This window comes from Ranitomeya variabilis, chromosome 3, assembly GCF_051348905.1.
Source record: "Ranitomeya variabilis isolate aRanVar5 chromosome 3, aRanVar5.hap1, whole genome shotgun sequence".
NCBI classification, from domain to species: domain Eukaryota; kingdom Metazoa; phylum Chordata; class Amphibia; order Anura; family Dendrobatidae; genus Ranitomeya; species Ranitomeya variabilis.
The window spans coordinates 387,734,813-387,762,330 of NC_135234.1; the positions used below are offsets into that span (position 1 = coordinate 387,734,813).

The 27,518-nt window shown below is 46.7% G+C and overlaps 1 protein-coding gene across 1 annotated transcript; it reads right to left on the reverse strand.

Moving 5' to 3' along the window:
* Positions 1-436: 436 nt before the first annotated feature.
* On the reverse strand, positions 437-27,518 carry SMAP2 (small ArfGAP2). Its single transcript, XM_077296068.1, has 10 exons — positions 27,300-27,518; positions 17,327-17,460; positions 17,152-17,237; positions 15,938-16,016; positions 15,108-15,191; positions 14,044-14,125; positions 13,505-13,611; positions 6,309-6,471; positions 5,633-5,949; positions 437-5,504 (listed from the first exon to the last, which is right to left on the reverse strand). The coding sequence occupies exons 1-10, from the start codon at positions 27,400-27,402 to the stop codon at positions 5,388-5,390; spliced, it is 1,272 nt and encodes a 423-aa protein (XP_077152183.1). The 5' UTR covers positions 27,403-27,518; the 3' UTR covers positions 437-5,387.

The following is a 27,518-nucleotide window of genomic DNA, read 5'->3' on the forward strand; positions in this document are numbered from 1 at the left end:
GGTACTTGGAAAAGTAGTGGTTAACACATTTAAGGAAGTATTCCCATCTTTCATCCATACCATTAGAATCTGTCATCATTTCATGTTCTGTGGGAGCCTGACCTCTGGGACCTCTACCAATCCTAAGAATGACAGGGTCTTAGGGCTGATTCTCCTACGCATTACTGCGCTCCCATCCCCTTGGCTGTGCACTGCCCCTCTCACTTACATTGGACCAGTCTGTAGTTCCTTGCACAGCATGTGTAGGTTGGCACCATACAAGAAAAAAAGGAGTTCAGAGGAAGCACTAGTAAATCAATGCTGCACTCACTTCATTATGAAGATCAGTAGGTGGCTAAGAGGTCAGACCCTCAACCCAATCACTACATAAGAAGAGAATACTCCTTTAAGATTATTGAAACAATATGGGAAAAAAAACAAGTAGACAATAACCATATTAATGTTTAATAACTATTTTATTTCGGAATGTACATATACACAGATGTGTAGCTGCCTCTGTATATGATACCCACCTTCAAATGAACAAGAATCAAATACACAAGAAACCATTTCTTCTTTACAATCATTGTTACAAAAAAAAAAAAAAATGAATAGAAACATTTGTAAAGGTATAAATTCAGACACAGAACAAAAATATTGTATATACCTGTAAGATTATCTGCATTAGATTGGTTTATAACTTAAATGAACCATGTAAAATAGGTTAAATTAACATCTCCTTTAACTCTCTCATTGCCAGAAGAAAACAACTCTGACAAGTTACACAAAAAAACAAAAAAAAAACAAAAACACCACCACGGGTTAGCAAAACAATATAAGCATATGTTAAAGCTACAGAAAGTGCAAATATTTCACATTCATAATATGCATTTATTTCCCAGCACACATGGTAAATGGAGTCCTTTTGTATGAAGAAATTTGGTTCAGCTGATTAGCAAACAATACAATACAGAAACATTAATAAAAGGCCTGACATGCTAAAAACCCTGCTTTTCCTGGGAAACCATCATGCAACAGCCAAGTATCAGCCTAACCTACTATGACATTATACCTGCAAGTCTTGTCTGCCTGGGAAAAAAATTCTACATGTGCGATATGGTGTAGAAACAAGATACAGAACAGGACAGAGGCAGCTGTATGCCAGAACACCCAGGCATATAGCTCCTACACAGGAACCCTGGGTCCGGCTTTAGTTACATTCACTACTAGTTTAGTACAAGGCGACCGGCTCTGAACATCGGCGTAAAAATATAGTATCTATAATAACCCACAAAGACCCTCTAGGGTGGTAACGTTCACAGTGGGGCACATTTATGAAGAGGCCATAAACTTGCACAGAGTCATCGCATGGGACGGGCTTTGTGCAGCCTATCTAGCAAACGCATGTTCACGCATACCTTTGGATAACCCCTTCAAGACAGGCTCATACTTCGATGTTTAGTGCTTTTGGTTAGCAATGCCCTGGTAGTGATACAAAACAAGGAAAGATCTTCCTCTAAATGTCACCTCTTATTCTGTAGAAAGATCAGATGGGCTTCAAAAACTGCATGTGTGAACGGATCCTAACATTTTTCCGCTAGTTGCATGCGATGCGGTGACTTTATATATTTCCTAGCACTCTTGATAAATGCCATTTTGTGCACTGGTGCACACATTTGAAGACCAAGTGCTATCACTCTTTATTAAATGTAGAAAAGATGGATTTGGTGCGTACCAAGCAGTACTTGCATGTGTGTACACAGGTCGATGAACATGTCAGTAATCCGCAAAGCAGAATAAAAGAAAAAGCCTATGCACTAACCCCTTCAGTTCATAAATGGGTGCCGAGATGTCCTTCAGCACTATTAGGGCAGGACCATGTGCAGCAGACGTCGCGCGGCTGAAAGTAAGGAAACTAGTTTTCAAGTGCAGCCCTTTATTAGCTGCACAACTCCGCACAGAAGTTTTACTCACAAAACTTGTGCAAATATTAACAATCTTTTTGGAAAAAACCCCCCCACAAAAACGCATAAAATAGCATGTCTGTGCCATTTACGGCATTTTCTCGGCTGGTAGGTGATTGCTACCTATAGCCATTAAGTGCACCAATATGTGGATAATAAGAATGCCTGTCTAGTCACTTAGCTCGTGGAATGGAATAAAATGACTAATATGAACACAGTAGCCCATATTCTTAAAACATGTGTATGTATTACATGACACTAGAATATATAAAAAGCAAAAAGAAACAAGAACTCAGTGCAAATGGTCAGAAACTCTTCTGTAGATGAAGACGAAACAGGTTACGTCTCGCAAGGTAACTAGGTCTACAGATTATTTGTACAATTGCGTCACATGCCGACCTACAATTTTCCTATGAAGGCCAATCCACCACATCATGTGCTAATATATACTCTTAAGGCAGACATTTCTCTTCAGAAATATAATCATCTCAACATCCATAAAAAGTATGGCAACTTATGTGCAATTATGATAATAACTAATAATAGGGTGAGCTATTAGGGGGCCAAACATGAAAGCTTCCCAAAAGGAATGATTACTAACAACATTAAATTAGAAGACTACCAGAAAATCTTACAAACATCGCCCGAAAAATAAAAAAAATTAATGAACGGCTTGTATGTTATAGATAGAGTAAAAGCTAAGTTAAAGAAGATGTCCACTACTTGGACAACTTTCATACCCCTAGCTTGGCCTCCTTAAAATAATAAACCCTATACTCACCTCCCATGCCGGCGCCATTTCTACACTCCCTGTCCCCAGGGCTCTCGTGTGGTGTTGTCAAACGTGACTCCGGCGCCCAATCAGCACTGGTGTCACTGTCCCCCGCTTCCTGTCGAATTGAGCATGAAAAGGAAGTCTGAGATCAGCTGCAGCCCGGACTTCCTCTTCATGTTCGATTTGTCTGAAGGTGGAGACAATGCCACCAGCACTGATTGGGCGCCGGGGTCACGTGTCAAAACACCGCACAAGAGCGAGTGCCGACACCACGGGAATGACGCCGGCACAGGAGAAGAGTATACGCCTATTTTATTGGGGCCAAACATTTTGATTAAGAAGGGGTCGTCCTAGTAGTTGACAAACCCCTTTAAAAAGGGACCATTATTCTCCATTGGAGCCACATTACAATCGTCTCTAAATGTTTTGTAATAAATAAAATATGGCCCATGGACTAATGCATACACTGTGAATGCCAATTACGCCCTACTGTGAGCGTTAGACATCCCAGTATAAACCTCTCACTGCCATAAAATATAGCATTCTTCCATACTGCACGCTAACATGACAGCGAAAGGGCGAAACATACAAACTACTTCAGGTGCACAGAGCAGCAGGTTACTTAAAATCAATTCCTGGGAATGTAACAATGAGGGTAGTTCTAGAACTGAAGTAAGCTGGAATATGGCCTTATAACTTCAGTTAGCAAACCAGATCAAGGTTATTGAGGGGTGGATTTAACATCTTCTCCTAGGGAAGATCAGACGCAAGGATAGAACAAACATTCCTCTGGATATATTTTGCAGCAAAAAACTAACAAATTAGATTTTACTGCAAAAATACTTGAAGACCTAAAAAAAAAAAAATATATATATATAATTTTTTTTTTTAAGCAACATTAGATCATCGCCAGTTGAAGACTATTAAAGCCAAAATGAATTGCAGAATTTGTTTATTTTGATCTTGATTAAAAGGGGTTGTCCACTGGAAAAACTGTTTTTTTGGCAACAGGCTCAGAGAAGTTTAAAAAAAAAAAAAAAAAAAAACATCACAAAACTCTTATGTCCCTAATATGACAGTTGTGTGTGATGGTCTTTAGTTCTTGGTCCAATCTGAACACAGTGGAAATATCCACTCAATCACTGGTTGCGGTGGAGACATTCCCAGTCACTGATTGGCATTTCCTGTGTTAAGACAAAATCAGAAGATAGAGACCAGTGAAAAAGCTGAATCAAAATAGGAGTAGTAACAGATTGGCGAGGGAAGTGTTGCTTTTTTTTTTTTTTTCCCCAAACCATGAACCTATTTCCAAAAACTTTTCTACACTAAAGAACCTCTTTAAAATAGGATTGTATGGAACTTTTATATTAATTGCCTATTCTTGCTAGTAATCAGTATCTGATTGGTGGAAGTATGACATTCAGCACCACTGATCAGTAGTGATGAGCGAGTGTACTCGTTGCTCGGGTTTTCCAGAGCACGCTCAGGTGACCTCCGAGTATTTGTTAGTGTTCGGAGATTTAGTTTTCATCATGGCAGCTGAATGATTTACAGCTATTAGCCAGGCTGAGTACATTTGGGGGTTGCCTGGTAATCCCCACATGTAATCAAACTGGCTAGTATCTGTAAATCATGCTGCTAAGGCGATGAAAACTTAATCTCCGAGCAGTCATAAATACTCAGGAGACCACCCGAGCAACGAGTACACTGGCTCATCACTACTGATCAGCTGTCCCCGAGTTGGGCAGTAGCCAGAAGTGCTCATTTGCAGAACTGCACAGCACAGTCAACTGTATAGTGGCTATGGCCATGTACTGCACAGCCACCCCCTATTGATTCAAATAGGGTGAAGATGTGCAGCAATTGGGTACAATCACTGTACAGTTGACGTAGCTGTGCAGCTCTACAACTGAACGCTTCCAACCTTTGCAGATTCCATCGGTGGGGGGTGCGCAACCTCGGCACCCACGCCAATCAGATATTGAGGACCTATCCTAAGAATAGACTATCAATATACAACTCCTGGACAACCCCTTTAACTACTTTCATCACTTCGTCTTTATAGAAACCCTCGCATAGAAAGCATAAAAGAAAATTGTACACGGAAAAAGGAATAAACCTTAACCGACTGATTTACAAATATTGGCATGCGTCTCCACACAGAGCATCTATACCAGCACATTCCTACATTTCACTCCATAAGTAAAAACACAATGTGGACGTCATCTCATTCCAGTAGCTGTACAGAGAGGTGAGATACAGACTAGCTGCAGACCTGAAGGGGTTTGCTGGTGTGGAATTGTAACATAGGTTTCTTGAGCCTATTAGTATTCAGCTGGTAGCAGCACACAACACGGGAGCCCGACAGGTGAACTCACCCGTTTCTAGCCATCTGCATATCCTTGTCGTGGATCTTCACAATATGAAGTGTGTAGCTCACCTACAAGTGTGCCTGTAGACAGTTAACATCCTACACTAAAATATACTGGTAATGGTAGATTCAAAGGGCCAGTGTGTCCCTGTAAAAGTATGGGAAAGATGGAATTTAAGTAGGGTGAACTCTAGAAAGACTTGGATGAATGAAGATGCTCATTTATCACCAGAGAAGGACCAGCTTGGCTGGAGAAGTGAGGAGAGCAAGAGTTTAAGGGGAAGGGCTCTGATGATTTTCATTTCCACATTGGTGAGCTGAGGGTCTGGTTAGGTCCCTGGTTAGCCGAAGGCTGTCCATATCCCGCCATTCCTCCCACACCAAAAAAGGTCATCCCTGCCATCTGTTGGGACACCTAAAACACAACACATACTGATATTAATATTCTACACCTTCAAACATCAGAAAGACAAAATGTAGTTTGAGACACCATGCAACAGATGTTATCATATGGGCCTGTATAGAAAATGTTACAGAAATTACCTGAGCGACATTCCACTGTAACTGTTGTCCTGGTTGCATGCCATACATTGGCTGTGCCATAGCACCCATGCCCGCTACATAGCCTGCATGTTGTGTCATCATTCCATTAGGGACACCCATCACTGCTGCCTGCATTCCACCCATGTACCCAGTTGGGACCGTCATAGGGCCAACTACACCTGGGTGTGCTGGTTGAGTCATGATGCCCAACGGTGATGCCATCATACCACCCATAACACCACCAGGCGATGGAACTGCTGGAAAGCTGGTGTAAGCACTCGGATATGGCATTTGTGCTGGTGCCATGAAAAGAGCTCCTGTAGGATAAATTGAAAACGGATAGGTTAGCTAGAGAAGAATTAAAAAGGTAATGCTGAGTATGAGTCTTCATAATGTAAACTGTTTAATTTACCTCTGCAAGTTCTCCAACTCTAACATAACATTATGAAACCACCTTAATATTATAGTGGATTTCCTTTATTACCACTGATGACAGATCAAACTGATATTACACATTTATGGCATTTAGTAAGAATCTGAAAGAGCAGCTACCACAAACCATTCCGAAGAATAAAGAGAATAAAAAGCAATTTTACACCAAAAAGGACAAATAAGGGTGCAAAATCCCACTGATTAGAAATTAATTATGATACATTTGAAAATGTTCTGTTCAGACCTTGAGCAGGAATTTGGGGAGTCTGAGGCCCATAGAGAGAAAGGATTGAGTCCTTAGAAAGCTGCTTCTTTGTTCCTTCTTCGGCCTTCCCACCAGATTCTGGAAACAGGTTAAGGTTCTCTGGCACAGACCCTGAGCCGGTTACTGGCAGGGAGTTGATCATCTGTTGGAAAAACCAGAGAGAAGGGCTCAGATTTTGCTCTGTAATGTTAATACAATAACTCAAGCAGAGAAGAGTGTAAAAATCATACAGAGAACAGAGTACCCAGCACACATATAGCACCAGTTTTACCGCCATACAGTCTGGGACATCACACGGTGGTGTAGCTGGAATCAGTTTAAGGGGTTCTCCAAGAAATGTAATACAATAAATAATACACATTTAAATATTAAACATTTTTCTAAATACCTTTATTTAGCAAAAAGGAGATTTTTGTGTACTCACCGTAAAATCTTTTTCTCCGAGTCATCATTGGGGGACACAGGACGAATGGGTGTTATGCTGCTGCCACCAGGAGGACACTAAGTTAAACACACACAAAAGATTAACTCCTCCCCTGCAGTATACACCCACAGGCTGGACAATCCAGAGCCAGTTCGGTAACAAAGCAGTAGGAGTAAACCAGTTAACAAAAAACAGAAAACATGTCATAGTCAAAACACAGACTGAAAAGAACAGTCGAGCCAACTAGGCTAACAGGGAGGGTGCTGTGTCCCCCAATGATGACTCGGAGAAAAAGATTTTACGGTGAGTACACAAAAATCTCCTTTTCTCCTACGTATCATTGGGGGACACAGGACGAATGGGACGTCCCAAAGCAGTCCCTGGGTGGGTAACCAAAAGTTATAAATGCTGTGCGTGCCTACGAGCTACAGATGAGACACAGCCGCTTGTAGGATTCGCCTACCGACGGAAGCATCTGCCGAGGCCTGAAAATGCACATGGTAGTGTTTCGTGAACGTATGAAGACTGGACCATGTAGCAGCCTTGCAGACCTGTGCTGCCGATGCCTGGTGCCGGATGGCCCAGGACGCGCCGACCGACCGGGTAGAATGAGCCTTGATCCCCGGAGGTGCGGCGTGACCCTTGACACGGTAGGACTCTTGGATGGCGGAACGAATCCACTTGGCAATGGAGGCCTTGGAAGCGGGAAGTCCCTTCCGTGGCCCTTCCGGAAGAACGAACAAGGCGTCTGACCTACGGAGAGACGCAGTCCTGGAGACGTAACGTCTGAGACCCCTCACTAAGTCCAGAGTGTGGAGCGCCCTTTCCGTGCGGTGGGAAGGAGCAGGGCACAGTGAGGGAAGGACAATCTCCTCATTAAGATGGAAGGAGGAAACGACCTTCGGAAGAAAAGTCGGACATGTCCGCAGAACCACCTTGTCCTGGTGGAACACGAGGAAAGGAGGCCGGCACGACAGAGCTGCCAGCTCAGAGACACGTCTAATAGACGTGACAGCCACGAGGAAGGCAATCTTCCAAGACAAGAACAGCAAAGACACTTCATGCAAGGGCTCAAAGGGGGGCTCCTGAAGAGCACAGAGAACTAGGTTCAGGTCCCATGGTTCCAAGGGCATCTTGTACGGCGGAACCATATGAGAAACACCCTGGATGAAGGTCCTGACCTGCAGCCTGTTTGCAATCCTTCTCTGAAAAAGAACCGAGAGAGCCGAAATTTGGCCTTTAAGAGAGCTGAGGGAAAGACCCAAGTCCACTCCTGATTGGAGGAATTCCAAAATGTGAGGGATAGAAAAGCGGAGGGGGAAACGTCCCCGCTTCCTGCACCAGGCGAAGTATGCCTTCCAGGCGCGGTGGTAGATGCGCATAGAGGAAGGCTTGCGTGCGCGGAGCATGGTAGATATCACCGTCTGGGGCAACCCTTTCTGCCTCAGTACCCAGGACTCAACGGCCACGCCGTTAAACACAGGGCCTCTGAGTTCGGGTGGTAAATGGGCCCTTGAGACAGGAGGTCTGCGCGGCTCGGCAGCCTCCAAGGTACGTCTGAGACCAGTTGAACCATCTCGGCATACCATGTCCTGCGCGGCCAGTCCGGAGCGATGAGAATTACTGGAATCCGTTCTGCCTTGATCTTCCTGATCACCTTTGCCAGAAGAGGGATTGGGGGAAAGATGTATGGGAGTCTGAAACCCTGCCATGAGAGAACGAGAGCGTCGGCTCCGAAGGCTGAGGGGTCGTGAGACCTGGCCATGAAGACAGGAACCTGGCAATTGAAGCGAGATGCCATTAGGTCCACGTCCGGGGTCCCCCATCGAGAGCATATCTGGTAAAAGATTGCGGGATGGAGAGACCACTCTCCGGGATCGAGGCTGTGGCGACTTAGAAAGTCCGCTTCCCAGTTTTCCACGCCCGGGATGAAGACTGCTGAGAGTATGGAATAATTCGTCTCGGCCCAGCGGAGAATGAGCGTCACCTCGGCCATGGCCGCTTTGCTGCGAGTGCCCCCTTGGCGGTTGATGTAGGCTACCGCAGTGGCGTTGTCGGACTGGACTCTGACCGCACGGCCGGAGAGGAACGGCTGAAAATGATGGAGAGCCAGTCTGATTGCCCGAATCTCTAGTATGTTGATGGGCAGCTGGGACTCCTGCGGAGACCAGCGACCCTGAGTCGAGTGGCGCTGGAACACTGCACCCCAGCCGAAGAGACTGGCGTCCGTTGTGACAACCAGCCAGTGCACCGGAAGGAAGGACTTCCCCCGAGTCAGGGAGGACCTCTTGGTCCACCACCTGAGGGACTGTCGGATTGGGCGAGAGAGAAGGAGACGGCGGTCGAGCGAGGCAGGATTCCTGTCCCATACTGCCAGAATGGCATGTTGTAAGGGACGAAGGTGGAAAACCGCAAAGGGCACTGCCTCCATTGCCGCCACCATCCTGCCGAGAACCTTCATGGAGAAGCGTAGGGAGTGAAAGCGAGGTTGAGTAAGCTTCCGGACTTCTCTCTGTAGAGTGGATACCTTTCCCGGAGGTAAAAGTACTAAACCCTGAGAGGAGTCTAGGATCATTCCCAGGTAGGATATGGTTTGGGCCGGGACTAGGGAAGATTTTTTGAAATTGATTTTCCAGCCCAGGCGCAAAAAAGTATTTATCGTGATGTCTACCGCCTCTGAGCAGGACCGGAAAGAGGAGCCTTTTATGAGAATGTCGTCCAAGTAGGGCAACACCATTATGCCCCGAGCATGCAGAATGGCCACGGCAGCTGCCATGACCTTGGTGAACACCCGAGGAGCGGTGGCCAGCCCGAAAGGTAGGGCGACGAACTGAAAATGGTGCCCCTGGACCGCGAAGCGGAGAAAACGCTGATGAGACGGTAGAATGGGGATGTGCAGGTAAGCGTCTTGAACATCTAGAGATGCAAGGAACTCGCCCTCTTCCAGAGAGGCAATTACCGAGCGGAGGGACTCCATACGGAATTGACGTACACGGACGTACTTGTTGAGAAGCTTGAGGTCCAATATTGGACGTACTGAGCCGTCCTTCTTTGGAACAATGAAAAGATTGGAATAAAAACCTTGGTACCTCTCGTTCTGGGGCACCGGAATGATGACCCCGTCTTCCCATAGCGATCTTATGGCCTGAAAATACTGACGGACCCTTGCTCTGGGAGGAGGGGACTGGAAGAAACGAGCTGGGGGAAGAGAGACAAACTCTATGTTGTAGCCGAAGGACACCAGATCGCGGACCCATCGGTCGGGAACTACCGAGAGCCACGCGTCCCGAAAGAGGAGTAGGCGGCCGCCAACTCTGTCTGTGTCCTTTGGCGTTTTCCAAAAGTCATTGAGGTGGAGACCTGTTAGGTCTGGGTCCTCGGGATCCCTGTTGTCTGGGTCTGCCTCTCCAAGAGGGAGAAGGTTTGTAAGACGGCTGGGAGGCCCTGTCCCTGCGCTGACCTCTCCCGACGCCGGGAGGCGCGGAGGAAGGATTGGACCAATTGGAGCCGAAACGGAAATATCGGCCTCGGCCCTGTTGGATGCGAAAGGGACGAAAGGTTCGTTGTTGGGGAAGGAATTTGCTCTTTCCCCCTGTGGAGTCTGCGATTATTTTATCTAGTTTGTCCCCAAAAAGGCGTTCGCCCTGGTATGGAAGGGACGTGAGATTTTTTGGAACCTGAGTCCGCTTTCCAGTCCCTGAGCCAAAGGGATCTGCGGATGGTGACAGCATTGGCCGCTGCCTGTGAGGCACAGTTGGCCGCGTCTAAGGAAGCGGAAACTACAAAGTCCCCCGCTCTGGCAATCTGGGTGGCCAGGTGTGAAACCTCGGGGGGTAGGTCGGCGTGAAGTGCTGTAGAGGCTAAAGACTCAGCCCAATGGGTCATGGCTTTTGCAACCCATGTGGCGGCAAACGAGGGGAAGAGAGAAGCCGAAGAAGCTTCAAAAGCCGAGCGAGCCATCTGTTCGATTTGTCTATCAGAGGGATGCTTAATGGACGCGCCCTCGGAGGAGGATAGAACCGCCTTAGTGGCTAGCCGCGACACTGGCGGGTCCACGGAGGGTGACTGAGACCACTCCTTAGCAAGGTCCTGAGCAAACGGATACTTCAATTGCATAGCCTTTTGCCCTGAGAAGCGTTTATCCGGACGGACTCTATGGAGATCGACAATGTCCTTGAATTGAGGATGCATAGGAAAAAATCTGAGCCTTAGTGGTTCGCCCGAATGACACGGGATGAACCGCCTTGGACGGGGTTTCCTCCTCTAACTGTAGCGTCTGACTTACAGAGTCTATGAGAGAATCTAGGGTCTCTTGGTCGTGACGATACTCTGGGGAACAGGACACGCTGGATGCGTCGTCCAGAAAGGATTCCCTGCTATGAGCTGGAGATGAGTGACGAGAGACTTCGCTCTCTGAGCCGGAGGGCTGATCACGGACCGGAGATATTACCCTGGACCTCTTTCTAGATGAGTGAGGGCTTCTGGAAACGGTACGACCTCTAGGCCGAGAGGGGTTCTTAGGTCGCGTTGCATCATCCGTGGAAGTGCCCTGGGTAAGGGACGGCTCACGGAGGGACTGTATCGTCCTTTCCAAGGATGCCACAGAACGAGCAAGGGAGGACGCCCATGCGGGGGTACTAGGCTCAGTACATTCCGGGTCAGAGGCCGGAGTATCCTGTGCTGCAGACATTTCGCAGGCGGAGCACAGCGGGGTAGTGTGACCTCGGGGTAGAGATACCTTGCAGGAGGTGCACACAGCAAAAATAACAGAGTGGGTCTTTCCAGTCCGTCTTTGCTTAGACTGTGACATCTTTTCCCTTAAGTGAGTGTACTGGTAGGGGAAGAGACAATCGTAGTGAGTGCGTCTCACCAAGTTCAGCGATGCTTGGCAGGGAGATCCTGAGGTCCTGTGCGCTGTGGTGCTGCAGAGCCGCCAGCGCACTTCCTGGTCCAAGATGGCCGCCGAGATGTGGAAAGGGCGCTTCTCGGGAACGAGAGGCGCCCAGAGAGAGAGCGGGGGCGTGTCGTGGGCGGGCGGTGGATTCCCTGCAATGCGCGTCAGAACGCTGCCGTTGTAGCGCCGCCCTCCTTGTATGAAGGAGGGAGAATGATCGCCCGCGTTAGAGTCCGGCCCAGGGCCGGTAAACTGTGCCATCGCTCTAACAGAGCGCCGGATTGCCCGCCATGCTCCCATTATAAGGCTGCCCCGCGGCTGCAGCGCCGCAATAGAAAGGGGATAAGGGATCCCTGAACAGGCGTCCTCTGACAGCTCGTCGGCCCCCGCACTTACCTTGTGCGATAGGGCCGATGCTCCATCCGCCTTCACCTTAGTAGGGAGAGGGTGGAGAGCTTCTGCCGCCGTGCAACATCCGCTATCTTCAGTGGTGGTGCAGTGGGCGGCTGCACGGACGCCATATCATTAGTCCGGCTGTGCCCTGGCTCCAGGAGACTTAGGTGGATGATTAGTCCCCGTGGTCGCCTGAAAAGGAGGGAGGGAGATCGGAACGCTGAGGAACCGTCGCCACACTGGAAAGTGAGCCAGGGCTGGCATCCATCGTCGCGGGAAAGGATACAGGAGGAACGCTCCGTGTACTTGCCCGTTGTTGGTTCGGGAGAGATCAGAGCTGAAAATTTGCCTGTCGCTCCCTTCCGTTAAAAATCAAAAAAAAAAAATTGGTGGGGTCCTGAGGACCCAAGTGCCTCCTGAGACACTAAGTAAGAACTGGCTCTGGATTGTCCAGCCTGTGGGTGTATACTGCAGGGGAGGAGTTAATCTTTTGTGTGTGTTTAACTTAGTGTCCTCCTGGTGGCAGCAGCATAACACCCATTCGTCCTGTGTCCCCCAATGATACGTAGGAGAAAACGTATGCTTTATCTGCTGCACTCCGTTAGGATTTTAAAGATGGTAAGTGCCAACACACACAGTAGGATGGACAGCAAGAAAAGACACACTAAAACTGTCAGGCTGACTGAGATGGATGTTCATCCTCAGTCAGCTAAAGAAAGAGGTTTATCTTCTCCTTTAGTCCGGCTCCACTCAGTTTCCTTTCAGGGGGACTGAACAGAGGAATGCAAGTTCACGGTGCCTGACGTAACCTCCGTGTCCTGCTTCACGCAGCCCCTCCTACTCATACTGGTGTCCTCTGAGACTTCGGACAGGTTGTGAATGATGGTAGCTGCCATCTTGGAATCCTGAGAGTGCAGTAGATAAAGCATAACTTTTTGCTATATAAAATGGTATTTAGAAAAATGTTTAATGGGGGATCTCCACTACCAGGACAAACCCTTCTCGATTTGAATGTAAAATTAAAAAAGTAAACTCCCCTCCCATGTCGGCACTCGCGTTCCCTGCGGTCCTCAGAGGCTGTTAGGATACGTGAGCCCTGGGCCCAGTAAGTGCCAGTTTCACTGTCTCTGCCTCCTGACTCAGTAGTAATCAAGAGGAAGTGAGCAGCCAGCCGCAGCCCTCACTTAGTCATACGTCTGAAGGTGAGGACAGCGACGCCAGTGCCGACTGGGCGCAGGCCTCACGCATCATAACCTCACGTGACCTCAGGAAAGGCAAGTGCTGAAACCGCTGAGATGGTACCCACACAGGACGGGAGCATAAGCTTTTTTATTTTCACCGAGGCAAATATTCAGAATGAACCCCTTTAATATTTAAACATGCATGAATTTTAGTACAATTCTCTAAGAATGCCTTACCTTAAAAAAATATAAGCCACACACAGTACACACAGGTTTCATTTACCTGACTGGTCCTTGAGCTGGCCAAGCAAGTAGAGCCAAAAAGGTCCAGTTCCTTTTCCAAGCTGGTATTTGACTTTCCATTGGGAACAGCAGTAGTCACTGGAGTGTCTTAAACAGCAAGTGAAGAAGGTTAGATACAGGAGCCGATATGTGGTGAAATACACAAGGAACGAGCACCTGCAGTTACTTTTCTAGGGACTCTAACAGGTATGCCTAGTAGTGCTCATAAGGAGAACCCAGCATCCTACAACCAGGCGCAGAAGGTATTATCCGGATACTACTGATTTTACACAAAGCTAGACAATATAGGTTGCTACATATGTATCAAAAATAAACATTTCAATTAAAAAACGAGAAAGAAAAAATTTCTGGTCACTGTGAAAATAATAAGAGATTCATCCGTGGTCAATAGAGGTCATCTCTTTGCCATTCATATCTTCGAGAGTGGTAAAAGGGAAGAGTGGACTATGGTAGAATAACACATTACACCTCTGCAACATACATTAGAAATATATTATATAGAATTAAAACGTAGCTCACCAAGGCCAAGAAGGTCCATGACCGGCTCTGCTGTTCTTTGCGGAGAGCTTTTAGCGAGCTGAGCATCATCCTTTCTATGAGGCTTAAGAACAAAAAGTTGACATTGGTCAAATCATAGTCTCTCACGCTGGATCTATGTAAACTTTGCATATCTGCAGATGTTCCAAAAGCAATGTCATGGAGATAGAAATGCACCTTTGGTCAATTTGCCAGGTATCTCTACAACATGTATTTATTCAGGGTGCACAATTCATCCATTGCAAAGTCACCTGCAAAGTTTGTTATTTTTCTATTTTAGACCCACATAATTGGGTTCAGAAGTGGTTGCGCTATCTTTTCCAAAAAACGTACTGCAAAATCAAGATACTATCCACACACACACACACACACACACACACACACACACACACACATCTTTAGCATGTAACGTGTATCTTCTCGTGTATGAAAGATATAACTATAAGGCTACTTTCACACTAGCGTCGGGCTCGGCCCGTCGCTGTGCGTCGGGCCGACGTTTCCAACGCTAGCGTTGTCTCCGCCGCACAACGGGGGCAGCGGATGCATTTTTCCAGCGCATCCGCTGCCCCATTGTGAGGTGCGGGGAAGTGCGGGGAGGTGGGGGCGGAGTTCCGGCCGCGCATGCGCGGTCGGAAAAAGCGGACCGTCGTGAGCAAAAAACGTTACATGTAGCGTTTTTTGCTCCCGACGGTCCGCCACTGCACGACGCATCCGTCGCACCACGGGTGCGACGTGTGGCAATCCGTCACAATGCGTCGCTTCATGTTAATCAATGGTGAAAAAACGCATCCTGCAAACACTTTTGCAGGATGCGTTTTTTCGGCAAAACGACGCATTGTGACGGAATGCAGTTAACGCTAGTGTGAAAGTAGCCTAAGCAGATTAAACATGGAGGCAATATGTACACACTGAAAGCTTACCAGGGTGAGACAAGGATGACAATCATCATAAGAGGTAATATTTTTGGACATTCCTTTTGATATTAGCAGAGCTAATGCACGGTCATGTAATAATAGGCAACACAAGACAAAACGGTTACTTACCAACTTTACCTTCTCAAATATGACAGGTTCGGATTTTATATCAGGTGCAGATTCAGACTTCTTACACTTAGTTTCTCTTTCTTTCTGTTTGAAAAATTAAAGACTCATCAGCTCACACTTCCCGCCAAGGTCCTGTCACATGCTCAGAAATTTAATTAAATAACTTGTAAAAATCCATGAGCTCCCCTGACTTTGCCGCGTCGCTTGATTGCAGGGATAATTCCACTTATTGCTTTCGGAGAGCAGCATGTGCAATCTCCGCCTGCAGACCAACTGGGTGTTTCTTCTGAGTCTTATCTGAGGTTATTGCCCTTTATCCCTCACTCCCAGATGCAGTTATTCACATCTTGGCAGTCTAGTAGTCTCAGATGCTGCATGGTAGTGATTGACATCATATTGGAAAAAGGGGTAAGAGTGTGTACCCCCAGAGAAGCATCTGAAGAAATGCCCAGTTGGTTTGCAAAAGGAGATTTCACATGCTGCTCTCCAAAAGAAACAAATGTGAATATCTCTGCAATGGAGTAACATAACCGCACAAAAAAAAAAAAAAAAAAAAAGTCAGAATCAGGGGATTGCATGGATTTTACAATGTATTTCACTCAATTTTTTTGAACAAATATCAGGTCCTGTGACACGGAGTAGTGCTTATCAAAAGAATAACAGGCATGACTGAGTGGGAAGCAGTTTCCGTCTATTGGGTGACAAATGAGTAGGACATTTGAATAAGGTTTTCTAACACCAGCTATCCCTTATAGAGGATTCATCAATACCTTGTACTAACTGGGAGTGCAGTATACTATAGGAAAAGGAGCAACACTGGACATACTCACTCTGAATGCACCGATGTCTACACTGCGATCCATATACTTCTTCTTTTCATATTTATCTCTGATGAATGTTTCTACTGCTCTGTACATGGTAAGTTAAAGAAACCTTACAATGCACAGGGTCTCCACAGAATAACTTTTTGGATTAGCGAAATGAAAAAAAAGTTATTCCACAAACCAGACTACAAACAATGAACGTGTGCAATGCAAAAGTCGCAGATCAACTATTAGGCTGTGTGCACACGTTGCTGATTTTTCGCGTTTTTTCCGTGATAAAAACGCTATAAAACCACAAAAAAACAGCATACAATATGCATCCCATCATTTAGAATGAATGCCGCAATTTTTGTGCACATGATGCGTTTTTTTCCGCGAAAAAAACGCATTGCGGTAAAAAATGCAGCATGTTCATTAATTTTGCGTTTTTTTTGTGGATGATTTCCCACTATAAAATGCATTGGGAAATGTCCGGGAAAAAAAGCGGCAAAAACGCATGCAGATTTCTTGCAGAAAATTTCAGGTTTTTCTCAGGAATTTTCTGCAAGAAATCCTGAACGTGTGCACATAGCCTTATGGCTTAGCTTTTATGCCTATTTGACTTAATCAACCCCCCCCCCCCCCCCCCCAAGACCAATTATAAATGGGGAAAAACAACCCACAATAATACAAATATCGAGCTCACTATAAGCCATGTAGGATGTTCACTGCATTGAATCCCACATAAGATGCAAAAAAATGTTTCGGGCATGCTCCCGAATTAACGAAACAAATTTTTCCTCTGCAGCCTTGAATTACTCCAATGGAATTGCAGTTTGCACAGGTGCAGATCTGCATGCAGATTAGGCTAATAAGTACATAGCTACCTGTCAAAGGGAAAGAGCTTCAAATTAATGATGGAAAAATTGCACCACCGTATAAATGGGATTTCCATTATAAACAATGTAAGGTGGTGTGTGGTTCACTCAAATTCCACATAGAATCTGCATGAAAATTCTGCTGTGTGAACATGCTGCTATTCTGACCCCAATATACGTCACTACAGGATCCTGACAAATGTTTGTAAAAGCAGTTCAAAACACTGAATATAACCAATGCAGATAAAACTTTATTTTTTTTCCATTCCTTTTTTGAAGCACGTTTCCGTAAACTCTAGAAAAATATAAGAAAGAAAAAAAAATGTATGATTTCCCTGTAAGAAATTTAGGCTGAAAGGATACTGGTCTGTCTGTGGTCGGATAAAACTATCCGGTAAGAATGCTTCGTACAGTCGTCTTGCCTTCCCATTTCCCATCTCTTCCATACACTGGAGAAAAAAAATAAAATAAAACAAATTGGCATTTATATCATTTATTGTTATTAGATTTTTCTCAAGTCCACATGATCTCTTTTCACCTGTATCTGTTCTTGAGTCCACTGATCCAGATTGACAGACTTCACCCGTGAGATGTGGACTCCAAGGTTCCTGTGGACACCCGCACAGCGGATGCACATGAATACCCCAATATTCCAAGACGCCCATCTTGGTCCTGGGGAGAAGACACATTAATGAGACCTTGATGAATAATTCATGCACCTGCTGCTGCTAGCTGGGAGGAAATATAGGCTCTCCCGTCACTTGACCTGTTCCCCATTTGTCCCCTTGTACATTGTGTTACAGGAAACCAGACGTCTTGTAAGTACAGCATCAATTCTGACTACGGAAACCAGAAGGAAGGAAAGGAGCAGAGAGAAAAGTATCCACTTCAGCAGAAGAGATATGCAGTCATATCACAGGTCTCTGTCCTGGCACTGCGAGCCAGGAAATAATCTATATTTCTGAGCCATATCCTGCATGTCCATCATCCAGACACTACTTACCACTGTAGACATATCAGGGACAACTAGAGTCACTGGGTCACAGTGCACGGTTATGTATCTCTCATGACTTCCCAATACTCCAATCAGCACATCACTGGAACAGGCACTGGATTGGGGCAAGCATCTAAGGCTATGTCTCCACGTTCAGGATGGCCGGCGGTATCGCCGCAGCGGCAAAGCCGCTCGGCGCTAAGCCCCGCCCCCTTTCTGGGACGCGATCATGCCGGATGTGTTAACTCTTCACATCCGGGATGATCGCTCTGTTCCATAGGGCCCTGTGATATGCCTTGCGGGGACGCTGCGTCCCCGCAAGGTGTACGGACATGCTGCGATCTGAAAAGATGCGCAGCATGTCCAGAGTCGCAGGGCCGCCGCGTGCGGGTTTCCACGCATAGTGGAGACAGGATTTCATAAAATCCCCTCCACTATGCTGGAACATCTGGACGCTGCTTGTTTGACGCTGCAGCTCTGCGCAGCGTCAAACAAGCAGCGTTTCCTGACCGTGGAAACATACCCTTAGGCAAGTTTCACATTTGCAGTTGTGTCCGCAGCGTTTTTGACACATACATCCGCATGCGTCTTCATTTCCTATCTTTAACATTGTAGACGCAGATGCATGCGTTTGCCTACGCAGGCGTTTTTTCACGGTGTGCGGCAAGGCACGGAGAATGCACCATGTTGGAATTTTTGAGATGGCAAATTTCCGTCAAATATGCGCAGGCATGCGCGCGTTAAAAAAACGGATTACTGTCTATGGGAATGCATGCTTTCGATGCGCTTGCGTACTTTGGACTGCGCATGTCCAGGAACTGATTAAGATACGCCCATTGAGACACGCCCTCCTGAAAATATTAAACGCATGCACATAAGTGCAAACGCATGTAAAAACGCATACAAACGCTGCGGGTTTTTTTGCCGTCGTGCGTAAGCTGATGCGGATGAAAAACGCTGTGTTATCATGCGTTTGTGGACGATACGCTGCAGACTCAAACGCAAATGTGAAACCAGCCTTACACAGACCGATTTAAAAAGAGATAAACAGCTAAAATACAACAGCTGGAAGTCCGTATAGGGACTAAAAATCTATATTTTGCATATACATGGCTACTTAAAAGCTTCCTGACAGATTCCCTTTACTACTGACTAAGGATGAGTGGACATGTGGAAGTTCGGGCTCTGGTACCTGACCCAAACATTATTCTGAAGTTCAGTCCATGTACCAGGACTTGAACCCCATTGAAAACAAAGGGGACCCGAACTTTGCAGGGAAAAAAAAAAATCTCTCTCTGCAACGGACTTTCCCCGGAACTCTGAACATTGCAATGGACTTCCAGGAAAAGTCTGTGTTTGGCATTTAGCTCCGGACACTAACTATCCAGTACAAACACTGAACTTTTAAGTTCGGGTTCGCACATCTCTACTACTAACACTAGTGGTATGGCAGTAAAGTACAGTGTAAAGGAAGCCTGTTCTACAGCAATCCGATGTGCCAGTGCTGAGAAATCAAGATGTAATGTAAGCTTGATTTCTCATTGCTTGCACAATATATTACTACAGAACAGATATCTTTTCTACTGCTATAGAGTAACACTGCTCCGACAGCTCCCATTTCAAACAGAATTAGGCTATGTTCCCAAGATGAGCTTTTGATACTGCAGATTTTCTATACCCTTTAGGTAAAGTACTGTAGGTTACTTGGATTGTTCTGAAAACAGTATGAAAAAAAAATCATCAAAAACTCATTATGGGAACATAGCCTTAGATAATGGAACAGCAAAGATAAAGCGGATTCAACTTCTTCCTGTATTTCAGCCACAGAAGGGGCAGAGTTGTGCAACATACATGCGTCATTTCTTTTTAAATGATCGGAAATGTCATAACTACTAAACGCTAGGCAGCAAGTTACATGTAAAAAATATTAGCAGAACCAGCCATAATGCACAAATCAAAGAAAACCTAAATAATGGGGGTTTAGAAGCTGGGCTGAACAAATCCAAGTAGTCAGTGTGCCTTTACATTTCTCTCTGCTGCCTAAGGCTACTTTCACACTTGCGTCGTGTGACGATGTCGCAATGCGTCGTTTTGGAGAAAAAAACGCATCCTGCAAAGTTGCCCGCAGTATGCGTTTTTTCTCCACAGACTTGCATTAGCGACGCATTGCGACGTATGGCCACACGTCGCATCCGTCGTGCGATGGATGCGTCGTGTTTTGGCAGACCGCCGGCACAAAAAAGTTCCATGTAACGTTTTTGTGTGTGTCGCGTCCGCCATTTTCGACCGCGCATGCGCAGCCGAAACTCCGCCCCCTCCTCCCTGGACATTACGATGGGGCAGCGGATGCGTTGAAAAACTGCATCCGCTGCCCCGTTGTGCTTTTATTTCACAGCTAGCGTCGGTACGTCGGGCCGACGCATGGTGACAGCCCCATACCAACGGAAGTGCCTAAGTGACAAATGTCTATCCAGGATTTTCACGACTAGAAAAAGGGCTGTGGAGTCGGGATGAAATGGACTGACTCCTAAAATATATAGTACATTGGGTCCAGTAGTACAATGCAGGATGTGATGTAAAAGTTTTCATAGTAATTTGGGAAAGTTATGAAATGTCCTATAAATGTTTGTTCTGTTACTGATCTAAGGATCTCGGCTTTTAGTGGAGATGAATCTGTGCTGCACTTTATGTACATGCTCAGTAGCGACCAGTGCTGTGGGGTCAGAGTCAGGGAAATGTCGGAGGTTTGTCCTACTAACTGCACAGCCCTGGCTAGAACAAATGCCCACTTTAGTTTATACAGTGCCTACAAGTAGTATTCAACCCCCTGCAGATTTAGCAGGTTTACACATTTGGAATTAACTTGGCATTGTGACATTTGGACTGTAGATCAGCCTGGAAGTGTGAAATGCACTGCAGCAAAAAAGAATGTTATTTCTTTGTTTATTTTTTTTTTAAATTGTGAAAAGTCTTTTCAGAGGGTCATTTATTATTCAACCCCTCAACCCACCAGAATTCTGTTTGGTTCCCCTAAAGTATTAAGAAGTAGTTCAGGCAAAAAGAACAATGAGCTTCACATGTTTGGATTAATTATCTCCTTTTCCAGCCTTTTCTGACTATTTAAGACCCTCCCCAAACTTGTGAACAGCACTCATACATGGTCAACATGGGAAAGACAAAGGAGCATTCCAAGGCCATCAGAGACAAGATCGTGGAGGGTCACAAGGCTGGCAAGGGGTACAAAACCCTTTCCAAGGAGTTGGGCCTACCTGTCTCCACTGTTGGGAGCATCATCCGGAAGTGGAAGGCTTATGGAACTACTGTTAGCCTTCCACGGCCTTTGAAAGTTTCCTCCCGTGCCGAGGCCAGGCTTGTCCGAAGAGTCAAGGCTAACCCAAGGACAACAAGGAAGGAGCTCCGGGAAGATCTCATGGCAGTGGGGACATTGGTTTCAGTCAATACCATAAGTAACGTACTCCACCGCAATGGTCTCCGTTCCAGATGAGCCCGTAAGGTACCTTTACTTTCAAAGCGTCATGTCAAGGCTCGTCTACAGTTTGCTCATGATCACTTGGAGGACTCTGAGACTGACTGGTTCAAGGTTCTCTGGTCTGATGAGACCAAGATCGAGATCTTTGGTGCCAACCACACACGTGACGTTTGGAGACTGGATGGCACTGCATACGACCCCAAGAATACCATCCCTACAGTCAAGCATGGTGGTGGCAGCATCATGCTGTGGGGCTGTTTCTCAGCCAAGGGGCCTGGCCATCTGGTCCGCATCCATGGGAAGATGGATAGCACGGCCTACCTGGAGATTTTGGCCAAGAACCTCCGCTCCTCCATCAAGGATCTTAAGATGGGTCGTCATTTCATCTTCCAACAAGTCAATGACCCAAAGCACACAGCCAAGAAAACCAAGGCCTGGTTCAAGAGGCAAAAAATCAAGGTGTTGCAGTGGCCTAGTCAGTCTCCTGACCTTAACCCAATTGAAAACTTGTGGAAGGAGCTTAAGATTAAAGTCCACATGAGACACCCAAAGAACCTAGATAACTTGGAGAAGATCTGCATGGAGGAGTGGGCCAAGATAACCCCAGAGACCTGTGCCGGCCTGATCAGGTCTTATAAAAGACGATTATTAGCTGTAATTGCAAACAAAGGTTATTCCACAAAATATTAAACCTAGGGGTTGAATAATTATTGACCCACACTTTTATGTTTAAAATTTATAAAAATTTAACTGAGCAACAAAACTTTTTGGTTTGTAAGATTTATGCATCTGTTAATAAATCCTGCTCTTGTTTGAAGTTTGAAGGCTCTAACTTATTTGCATCTTAGGAGACATGTCCATTTTTTTATATTAGTGTCATGGATGAATGTCACCCAAGCAAGTCTATGGGTCGTGAAAATCACAGACCGCACATAGATGGCATCAGTATGTAATCCGTGCTGTTCATGATTGACATTTTAATGTATAGGAGAAGCGTTATAATTTTTGTTGCTGTTATTATACGTGAAAAATCACTGCTGAAATACTGATGGTAGTCATTCTGTGCTGACGGAGTCCCTTTAAAAGGGCCAAGCCACATGACAAAGGATAAGAAGCTAAACAAGAACCATTTGCAGACATGTGGACCTTAAGGATGTTTGCCACTCACCAGTGCAAAGCAGGAGAACTGGTGTGGCTTAATATGGAGCATCTGACAGGACGTTTAACCCCTTTCTGCCAGCTGACGGAATAGTACGTCAGCTGGCTATATCCCCCACTTTGAGGTGAGCTCCGGCAGTGAGCCCACCTCAAAGCCGCGACATGTGCGCGCAATGGGCGAGAGCGGAATCGCGATCCGCCCGCACCCATTAACTAGTTAAATGCCGCTGTCAAACTCAGCTGCCGGCCGGAAGTACTCGCACTGCTGACCCCCCCGTCACGTGATCAGGGGTTATCGGTGCGTTGTCATCACAACCTGAGGTCTCCTTGAGACCTCTCTGGCTGTTGATGGCAGATTGCTATGAGCGCCACCCTGTGGTCGGCACTCATAGCAAGCTTGTAATTCTGCTGCATAGAGGTGATCTGTGCATCATCTCTATGTAGCAGAGGCGATTGAGTAGTGGATGCTTCTAGCCTCCCATGGTGGCTATTGAAACATGCCAAAATGTAAAAAAAATAAATAAAAAAAAGTGTTTAACAATAAAAAAAAATAAACAGTTCAAATCACCCCACTTTTGCCCCAATCAAAAAAAAAAAAAAAAAAGCAAACCTACACATATTTGGTATATTTGGCGCGTTCAGAAACGCCCGATCTTAAAAAAAAAAGGATTAACCTGATCGCTAAATGGCGTACTGAGAAAAAAAAATCAAACAACCAAAATTACGGTTTATTGGTCGCCGCGACATTGCATTAAAATGCAATAACGGGCGATCAAAAGAACGTAACTGCATCTAAATGGTATCATTAAAAACTCGGTGTGCAAAAAATAAGCCCTCACCCGACTCCAGATCACGAAAAATGGAGACACTACCGTTATCGGAAAATTACACAATTTTTTTTTTTAGCAAAATTTGGAATTTTTTTTTTTAACCACTTACAGATGTTTTAGAGGACCTAGAGATGTTTGGTGTCTATGAACTTGTAATAACCTGGAGAATTATAATGGCAGGTCAGTTTTAGCATTTAGTGAACCCAGCAAAAAAGCAAATCAAAAAACAAGTGTGGGATTGCACTTTTTTTTGCAATTTCATCGCACTTGGAATTTTTTTCCCATTTTCTGTTACACGACATGGTAAAACCAATGATGTCATTCAAAAGTACAACTCGTCTCGCAAAAAAATAACCCCCCACATGGCCATATTGACGGAAAAATAAAAAAAAAAGTTATGGCTTTGGAAAGATGGGGAGCGAAAAACGAAAAAAGCTTTGGGGGTGAAGGGGTAAAGTTTCTCTTTGTGTTTTCAATCTTTTTGGTTCCATTATTTAGGAAAGATCTTATTGTTTGGCGAAACAAGTCCTAAAATATACAATATTTAGCCAAAGATCACGCATACGCCACATTTCCAGTGAAACCGCAGGTCTCCTAACCAGAAATTTAAAGCTGGTAGGCGTATACAGCAGACAAAATAAAGATACTAAAAGCCACCTACATAGAGAAAACAAACCAGAAAGCCTGTGCAGGTACAGAGTCAATGAAATAGTTAACCCGCTGTAGATTGGCTCAGGAGCGCTTGCTGCCTGCAGCAGTGATGCACAAGTTGTGTATGGTGTCAACACTCCGCCAGATACTGCAGAGTCAGAGCTGATTACATCCATATAAACACTAAGGTTTTCTGAAGGACACTGCATGAGCAAGGACTTCAGGCAGTGAATCACCGGATGTATCATTTCCCAGCAAATGTGCTCCCCGAGGGATCATGCTGGTAAACCACGCTCTTGTCTCGTCCTGTACAGATCATGACTGCTACCACCACTTTTCCCAGGAAATATATATTTTACAGCGCTACATACGTACGGAGAAGTGACGTATAGGATGGATAATATGGAGAACTGGGATGAGGAGAGATTAGGAGAATGCTGCTACAATTCCATAAGAAATTAGCTTGGGGAGATCGGCTTCCTCCCAGCACCACTGGAGTCCAACAGCGCCGCGTCATCAACCTGATGGGCGACACTGCAGGATCACCACAGATGACGGACACCTAGCAATGTCACCATGTGGGCAGCAGCCCACTGCTAAGAAAGAGGTCTATTAGAGCAAGGAAGCATTGTCACAGGTAAAGACACAGACGTCCAGAAAACAACCCAAATGCCGCAGCAGTTGGTGGCTACCAGGTCCTGGGGTTTTTCCAGCTCAGAGTCACAACCCAAACACACCAGTATTTGGTGGCTACCAGGTCCTGGGATATGGCCAGCTCAGAGTCACAAGCCAAACTCAGCTGTAGTTGGTGGCTATTAGGCCAGCTCTGAGTCACAAAAACTCAGCAGTAGTTGGTAGCTACCAGGTTCTGCCATATGGCCAGCTCAGTGTCACAACCCAAACTCAGTAGTAGTTGGTAGCTACCAGGTTCTGCCATATGGCCAGCTCAGTGTCACAACCCAAACTCAACAGCAGTTGGTAGCTACCAGGTTCTGGGATAAGGCCAGCTAAATGTCACAACCCAAACTCAGCAGTAGTTGATAGCTACCAGGTTCTGGGATATGGCCAGCTCAGTGTCACAACCCAAACTCAGCAGTAGTTGGTAGCTACCAGGTTCTGGGATATGGCCAGCTCAGAGTCATAACCCAAACTCACCAGTAGTTGGTAGCTACCAGGTTCTAGGATATGGCCAGCTCAGAGTCATAACCCAAACTCACCAGTAGTTGGTAGCTTCCAGGTTCTGGGATATGGCCAGCTCAGAGTCACAACCCAAACTCAGCAGTACTTGATGGCCATCAGGCCCTAAGATTTGGCCAGCTCAGAGTACGTAAGACTCTGTAATACAGTGGTATCCTACCTTTTTAACTAAATTACATCTACTAGTAACATTAGCCTGAGAGCCATGGAACAGAGACAACTGCTGTAAAAGGGAGAGATCTTGATCTGTTCGCTCAGTTATGAATCAATGGAGCATTATGGAAAAAGACAAAACAGGTCTGATTGTGGAAGCCTAGAAGACAAGGTGCAGTTGTTTTTCTGCTCAGCATGCAGCACACATCACTAGATGATTGACTACGTGGAAGGATTAGGTGGACAGAGACTCAGAAAGGCCGTTGTCATCAGAAGCAACTTATATGACAGTCAATGCCAAGACCATCACTGAATCCTCCTAAAGTGGTAGAATCTGTCACACCCGCCATACCATGACCAGTGGGCAGAATCATGGGAGGGAGTGGGTCCCAGTAGCCAGCATTTTGGAGCAATTATTAGTCACATTTTTGATCAATAAAGGAATGGACTATTTTGACGTTCTTCTCACTGGCAAAAAAGCAGATTTCCCCAAGTGACATGGACATGACTTGGCACAAAAATGCACGACGTGTGGCGTACAGGCAGCAGATTGTAGCAATCTAGACTCACTGGCACAGTCCAGAACACATCATGGTAGAATAACCAGAGCAATGGTGGAACTATTTTTAGCATCTGCAGACAACTTTCTCTTTCTTGTTAGCAGACGTTCAAAATCAGATGAGTTTTTACCTCAGGATTTGTAAGCCAAAACGAGGAGTGGGTGATAAATGCAGAAGTGGTGACGTGTTTCTATTATACTTTTCCTCTGAATAACCCACTCTTGGTTTTGGCTTACACATACTGAGGTAAAATACTGACCAAATACTGAATGTGTCTTAATAAGTATAGGAGGAAACAGACTAGAGAAGCCTAAAATTAAGTATTTACAGCCTCTGTCAGGAGCCCAGTGATCCAGTGCCCCCAAGACTGGAGGATGGGCACATAATAGCAGATCAAGCAGGCAGAAGCCATCCTGAGCCCTGGCTGTGCTTATGGTAATGTTATATCATAGGCATCCACAGCTGGCATACTAGGGGTTGGGCAGCGGCAGGTAACATCTCGCCACCCTGCCATCGAGGATGGATAAGTAAGACTACAGAAAAAAAGAAAAGCCAACAAGCCTGAATACAGAATTAGTAGCCACAGGTGGGTAGTCACATATGTGTATCCCCACCCTCCAGGCGGCACTGCCAGCCTCATTTCTTGGTACTAAACTATTCAGCACATTGCTTAAAGAAAAGGAAACTTCCAGGACATATCTACTGGTGGAGACCGGGGGGCAAACCCAGGGGGCAGACCCACGGCGCACACCCAGGGGGCAGACCCACGGCGCACACCCAGGGGGCAGACCCACGGCGCACACCCAGGGGGCAGACCCACGGCGCACACCCAGGGGGCAGACCCACGGCGCACACCCAGGGGGCAGACCCACGGCGCACACCCAGGGGGCAGACCCACGGCGCACACCCAGGGGGCAGACCCACGGCGCACACCCAGGGGGCAGACCCACGGCGCACACCCAGGGGGCAGACCCACGGCGCACACCCAGGGGGCAGACCCTCGGCGCACACCCAGGGGGCAGACCCTCGGAGCACACCCAGGGGGCAGACCCACGGCGCACACCCAGGGGGCAGACCCACGGCGCACACCCAGGGGGCAGACCCACGGCGCACACTCACGGAGCACACCCAGGGGGCAGACCCACGGCGCACACTCACGGAGCACACCCAGGGGGCAGACCCACGGCGCACACTCACGGCGCACACCCAGGGGGCAGACCCACGGCGCACACCCAGGGGGCAGACCCACGGCGCACACTCACGGAGCACACCCAGGGGGCAGACCCACGGAGCACACCCAGGGGGCAGACCCACGGCGCACACTCACGGAGCACACCCAGGGGGCAGACCCACGGCGCACACACCCACTGGGCAGACGCACGGCGCACACCCAGGGGGCAGACCCAGGGTAAGATCCTAGTCACCCAGGTTCCCAGGGAGCGCGGCATTCGCACAGGGCTTCCAGAACAATCACATACCTTTAGCCTGGCAGTCAGCGCAGAACTTGTTCTCCTCCCTCAGCAGCAGCTCAGATAGCACGGCCTGGTACCGCTCCACGTCCCGCACAGACTTCCCGGTCATCTTCCCGGGAGACAGTAAGATGGCTTCCCCGTGCCGCGGCTCTCAGTTCCTGTTTCCGGGTCGCCTCCTCCGGGCCTCACGTCGTGGTGACGTCACTTAGCCGCGCCCACTCTTTC